Genomic DNA, 6,841 nt, shown 5'->3' with positions numbered 1-6,841 from the left:
CTGCCAGGGGACTGACACGCCAGAAGCATCTGCTGCAAAGACATGTTCTTTGGTTGCTTTCCACCCATGGGCTCCATTCAAACATCAGTCTATCCTTGTACAGAGTCACACGATACCAGGCACAGACTTTCAACTTTTGAGTAGAAGTCAGTATTTGCTAAGTGTTCCATTCTGTAACCCTATGAACAAGCATTTTACAAAGCGCTGCAAATGGGACGGGATGCTGTTCGTCCATGCCTGGCACTCCTCATGGAAGTACAAGGGCATCCAGAAACGTTGACAAACAGAGAAAATCAATTATTTCTCTCCCTGCTATTAACCAGCTCTTGCCGAGTATTCATCTTACGCGTGATGATGACTAATATTCGCCGAATGGCGAGCAGATGCCCCTTAAGTGAGGTCATGCCAAGGATAGCCAGCTGAGCCTTGCGTTCCAAGGGCAACACTGCCAGGATTGACCAGGACCAAGCAGGTCCACTGGGATTGCTCTGCAAAAGAAATGAAAGGAAAACACAATATTACTGCCTAAAATACAAGTCTGTTCCCTCAGTGCTGTCTTTCATTTCACCAACAGACATACGAGCAAGAATTAAACGCCACCTCCTAATTCAGGTCTATTTCACAATTCATTCAGCCCTCGAAATACAGTTTACTCTTATGCTACACACTTAACTGTGGGGAAACTCACAAAAGTACTTGCAAAGAAAAGCATCTTTGATGGAGAAATGCTGTGAATTAGTTGATTCTGTTCTCTCAAGGCTCCAGTTGAGTGTACAGATAAAGGGCAGAAGAAGAGACCATAATTTTTACCTCTACTTTCCAATGTTCTGCATTATTGCTTGTTAAGCTTGAAACATGCTACATAAAGCACAATATTACAAAGGCTAAAATTTGTATATAAGTTTAAGTATTATAATTAAATAAATCTTATAATAAAATCAATGTGACAAATGTGCATACTCGTATATATGAAACATCTATATGTGTGACTATTAATTACAGTCAACCCTCAAAGAACACAGGTTTGAACAGCCTAGGTCCACTTATTTGTGGATTTTTTCAACAAATACCTATACTGTTTTCGATCCACGGTTGGGAGTCCACAGATGGGGAGGGCCAACTGGATGCCTGGATCTACACCATTTTATATAAGGGACTGGAGCATCATGGATTTTGGTATCACAGTGGGAGCGTGGGGGCATCCTGGAGCCAACTCACATCACATGACAAGGGACAACTTCAGTTTGGAGGGAGTCAAAGTCTTACGTGGATTTTCAACTGTGCATCCCTAACTCCCGCGCTACTCAAGGGTTAACTCTGCGTGTGTGTGTGTGTGTGTGTGTGTGTGTGTGTGTGTGTGTGTGTGTGTGTGTCAGAGGAACCACATGCTCTCGGTCACAATCCTAACCGGTTCCTGTCTGCTCTGTCACCCAAGAGCACAGGAGAGCAGTTGTCTGCACCTAGAGATGCTTCATAAACCTGACGCCCGTCATGTGCCTGAGGAAGCAGGAGCACTTGTGGGGAGCCCGAGGAAGCCCGTGGTGATGGTAAGATGGGTACCACAAAGGAAGGAAAGCTTCTAACTTCACAAGAGTTAGGGGATTTCCCCTTCACTTATTCAATGCCTGTGTATCAGGTCAAGGCGCTGTGATGTGTTGATGTCAACAAATTAAGATTCCTATTTAAATCTTACGATGTGGGTGAGAGAAGTAAGAGTAGAGAAGCTGACCGCCAATCAGAAGAAACTGGTCTTGATAGGAAAGAAATGGCCTTCATATAGCATTAACCAGAAAGCATTTATCGTTTTGTTCCAAGGGGCACGTGTTACTCTGCGAGCTGCTTCTTTGGGCTGTTAATAAATGAACTGGTGCTAAAGCGATCATAATGGCATGTAGCATAAACTGCCTGATTCTCTTTAGGATCATGTGTCTCAGCACACTACAGCTCAAGCTAAGAACACTAGGAAAGAAAACAAAAAGAACATACCTAAGGTTCAGGTTCCCTGTCTGGCATTAACCCAAAATGATTTAAGATTTGTTCTCTCATGTGATCCGGAGCAAAGCAAACCAGGAAACAGACTGCTGATACACTGAGTCGTGAAGCGTAGTCAGTTCTTCATACGCTGGACCTTCCATCTGATCAAGGGAAAACAGAGGACCATCAGAGGTTCATTATTACACACAGAATGCAGGTAGCAGCCTCTGCTCCAGCCCTTCACAGCTTCCGTCCTCCACGTGTCCCTTACACATGGGGCTACTCAGGACGGTCTCTTTGGCTCCTCATGCATCCCCCATCCAGAGCCTTCCCAGGTGACCTTACCCACCCTCACGGCTTTTTCGTTTGTTTGTTTGTTTAGTTTCAGGTGTACAAGACAATGTAATAGACATTTACACCCCTCACAAAGTGATAACCCCCCTCCCTCAATCTACTATCCTTCTGACGTCATTTATGGCTATTTCAATTCCATTGACTCTTCCCTATGCTGTACTCCACATCCTGTGACTATTTGTATATTTAATTATATGAGGTCAGACAATTAAATTCGTGAACATGTTGTAACGCTGTTGCTCACCTTTTTTGATATCAGAGAGATTATTCATTACGCATTTGCACCAACTGGACAAACAGTTCACCACGTTTACTATTTGGAAGTGCTGAAAAGGCTGCGTGAAAAAGTTAGACGACCTGAACTTTTCACCACCAATTCATGGCTCTTGCATCACGACAATGCACCAGCTCCCACGGCACTGTCTGTGAGGGAGTTTTTAGCCAGTAAACAAATCACTGTATTGGAACACCCTCCTTACTCACCTGACCTGGCCCCCAGTGACTTCTTTACCCGAAGGTACAGGAAATATTGAAAGGAAGACATTTTGATGACATTCAAGACATCAAGGGTAATATGATGACAGCTCTGATGGCCATTCCAGAAAAAGACTTCCAAAATTGCTTTGAACGGTGGACTAGGCACTGGCATCAGTGCATAGCCTCCCAAAGGGAGCACTTCGAAGGTGACTGTAGTGATTTTCAGCAATGAGGTATGTAACACTTTTTCTAGGAAGAGTTCGCGAACTTAATTGTCTGACCTCATAATTGATATTCAATATTATTCAGCTTCAGCTTCAGGTGTACAGAGCAGTGGTCAGGCATCTACAACCCATTCTCATGGTTCTGACTGTAATCTGTATCCTGATGATATTGATTGTGCCTATTGAGGTTATAGTATGTGCTCATCCGAGCTTCACGAAAACACGGAGGCTCAGAAAAATTAAACAACATGTAAGGTCCCAATAAAGTTTAGAGCCAAGTTCTGAACCCAAGTCTATCTGGTTCTGAAGTCAGTGAACAATTCAGTACACACCTTGAAACTATTTAGTGATGGTTCAGGTTACATGCCTGCATGAACTGCCTGCTGAATACCTTTACAGGGACCTCTAATAAAACTCTCTTCCTGGTGATCTAAGGGGACTGTCCTATCTACAGCTGTGCAGTGCATGGGGACATTAACGCAACTGTCTGACCCTTGGGAACTCCCCTTGGGAAGTACTCCCCTTGGGAAGCTATGCACTGATGCCAGCGCCTAGTCCACCCTTCAAAGCAATTTGGAACTCTTTTCCTGGAATGGCCATCAGAGCTGTAGTCGTATTACCCTTGATGTTCTGAATGTCATCAAAATGTCTTCCTTTCAATATTCTTGAAGGGGATTCTGAAAATCCCCTTCAAGTGAGGACTTCCTGCTGCAGCTATCAGCCTATACCTCCAAATGCCACCTCGTCCATGTCTGTCTCAGCTGCAGAGCCGGTCTCTTCAGCGCACACCTCGTCTTGCCCGGGGACCAGGAATGCAAGTGGGTGCAAACTCCCCTACGCCTCAGGCTCCCGGGGAATCTAGGCTCTTGTGCTTGTCCACGTAAGGCCATTAGAAATTTGGTTTAAAAATTAGCTGAATGCTTCCTACACTTACAGGTCTCCTTCTCCTGGGCTCTGCCACAGGTGAGCCAGGATTTTGGTCTATTCTCTCCCTAAAGGGACCAGTCTTTCCTTTACCTCAAACAGCCGCCGCTCTCTGACGGGTTTAAGAAACTTATGTTCTGTAGTTTATCTGGAGTAACATACTCTACTGAGTGTTCTGTATCCTTGTGGAAGTGGAACTTTTGGAACTTGATTTTTCACTTTGCTTTTGCTGATTTTGATGAATGAAATTTTGATATAGTCAAATGTATTAATCTCTTCCTCTATGTTCTCAGAAGCTTGTGTAAAAAACAAAAAGTCTTTCCCTACTGTGTTTCCCCAAAAAGAAGACCTAGCCGGATAATCAGCTCTACTGCATCTTTTGGAGAAAAAATTAATATAAGACCCGGTCTTATTTTACTATAATATACGACCGGGAATGTGATATGATGTGATATAAAACCAGGTCTTATGTTAATTTTTGCTTCAAAAGATGCATTAGAGCTGATTGTCTCCAACTAGGTCTTATTTTCGGGGAAACAGGGTACTCCTAATTATGAAGATAATCCCCAATATTTTCTCTTAAATGTTTTTATATTTTGTTTTTCACATGTCAGACTAGAAATATAAATGTGTTATTTCGTGTGTATGGTGGAAGACAGAGATTTCTTGGCCCATTTTGATTACCCACTAATTTTCTGAGTATTTTTTATTGCGTTTCTTCCTTTTTCTCACAAAATTATATGTAACTTTGGAGTCTATACATGAGTAGATCTGTTTCTTATCTCTGTATTGTTTAAATGGTCTACTTACTATGAATTGTAAGTCTGTCACTGTAGAAATTCTCTTCTCTCACTCAGCTGGGCAAAAGGTATCATTGTCTTGACCTTTGGCTTTTCTGTACTGATTCTAAAATCAGCTTGAGCAACTCCACTGAAAAGCACTCTTGGGATGTTGACTGGAGCGATCTTGGATTTATAGACTAATTTGGGTAAAACTGGCATCTCCATGACATTGAGTCTGTGCTCCCATGACATGATATTTCTCTGCATTTATTTAGATCTTCTTGAATGTCTTTCAATAAAGTTGTAGAAGTTTCTTCATAAACATCCTACACATACCTTTAAAGAGATCTATTCCTAGGTATTTGTGGTGGAAACTAGTGGATGTCCCTAAAAATCCATTCTCCTTTTTTTCCTGGTATGTGGACTACATTTCCCAGCCTCCTTTGCTGTAGGTGTGAGAAGCAGCCATGTGCCCCTTTTCTCCAGAATCCTGTATGAGCACATGTGCCTCTTCTACCAGCTAGAATTTTAATGTAGTGACCTCACCATGACCAAGCAGTGCTGACAAAGCCCTAGGGGGTTAGGAAGCCAAGAGGTGGGAAGGATCCACAGGCCCCAAAGATGCCCATGGAGGGGAGCTGTCTGCTGATTCAGAACCTCTGCCTAATACAAATGATGTAAACTAGGGGATGTAAAAACTGAAGTAGAGAAGGTTTCGTGGAGGATGTAGCCCTTTAGACCTTAACAACTGGGCCAGGTTTGTCTGCATTATGATGAGCTAAAAGAGAATTGCTGGCAGAGGGAAGCATGGAGGTATGAAGACACGAACTGTATTTAGAGAAGTGTACCAGCAGGTAGGATAGTTGAAAGGAAGGAGCAGGAGATGAGGCTAGAAAGAAGGCTGGGATCATGTCATGGATGGCCCGGAAGTTATCCTTTGTGATGTCGTGGCAGCCACCGGAGATTTTCAACATCCTACATTGTTCTTCAAGAAAAATGACAAATTATAAATTTAATTAGGACCTTTGAATGCTGATGAGTCTTACCCGGTGTGCTCAGCGGATAAACACATGCCAAACCGTTTGGTGCCAGTTTCCATGCACCTTCTTATCATAAGCCAGTAGCGGGGCTCAAAGACGTGGAGCGGACACGGGACGGTGGGGAAGGCCATGGCACACACGAAGATGGGGACGTCTCTGGTCAAACTGTAGGGTAAAGGAAAATGTGAACTTAGATGGGGGAGCTGCTAGAAATGGAAAGGAGTACTAGGCATTACAAAATAGCAAAGGCCAGCCAACCTCAATTCTCTCATTCACAAAGTAAAACCCTCAGTCTTGCCTCGAGGATCACAGCAAAGCTCCCAGGTCACCTGGGTTTCCTGCCAAGTCCGTCTTAATTTGACCAGAGAAAACACGCTGAATTATATTATTACTTGACTTAAAAAAAGTTGTAACTTAGAACCACTATACAAAAACTTCTGACGAAAACAAAAACTACACAGTAATCACAGGTAATGAGTTCTACATAAAAAAGAATGGAAGAATGATAAGATCTCAGTACTAGCTAACGGCTACTACAACGTAAAACTTTAATCACTTTAAAAGATAAAAAACAATTGTCAAGCCTATTTTGAGTGGTACTTCTGTTTTCCCTTCTGTTTCTATATACTAATATACTGTGATTTTCAAGTCTGAAAGAGTCAGTATTGCTTATTTAGATACAAAAAGCGACTATATAATTTTGTTAAAACATACTTTTGAATCATTTCTTATAACCTCTTTCAATGAAATATCCATAAACACTTTGCAATTATTTTTTCTACTTGAGGCTTTCTAATTTCTCTGCCAAGAAGGGAAAACACTGAGATAGAGCTGTGAGGTTAACAAGGATTTTTTCCTTTAATCTGGACTTAAGACCATGCACATACAGCCTGAAAATTTACTTTGACAGTTCTGTCATTTCTTCATCAGACATTCTCTTCCTATCAGACAGTTCATCCGACAAATACCGAAAGATTAATTCTTCGGCCAGAATAGTTGTATTAAAATTTCTGCTCGCCAACAACTGTAACAAAAGGAAAAGTAAAAAAAAATAAAAAAAAAATAG

General features: G+C 42.1%; 1 protein-coding gene across 1 annotated transcript in view; it reads right to left on the bottom strand.

The window, feature by feature from the left end:
• Positions 1 to 235: 235 nt before the first annotated feature.
• The window catches only part of LONRF2 (LON peptidase N-terminal domain and ring finger 2), a 28,125-nt gene continuing 21,519 nt past the window's right edge, over positions 236 to 6,841 (bottom strand). Inside the window, 6 exon segments of the mRNA XM_081068430.1 lie at positions 236 to 488; positions 1,990 to 2,054; positions 2,057 to 2,135; positions 4,047 to 4,065; positions 5,782 to 5,940; positions 6,678 to 6,799. Coding sequence (XP_080924556.1) covers positions 294 to 488; positions 1,990 to 2,054; positions 2,057 to 2,135; positions 4,047 to 4,065; positions 5,782 to 5,940; positions 6,678 to 6,799 — 639 coding nt within the window. The 3' untranslated portion in view covers positions 236 to 293.

The sequence above is a fragment of the Rhinolophus hipposideros genome (genome assembly GCF_964194185.1).
Source record: "Rhinolophus hipposideros genome assembly, chromosome: 12".
Classification (NCBI taxonomy): domain Eukaryota; kingdom Metazoa; phylum Chordata; class Mammalia; order Chiroptera; family Rhinolophidae; genus Rhinolophus; species Rhinolophus hipposideros.
Note: the sequence above shows the minus strand (reverse complement) of the source record. Positions and strands in the feature narration are given on the sequence as shown.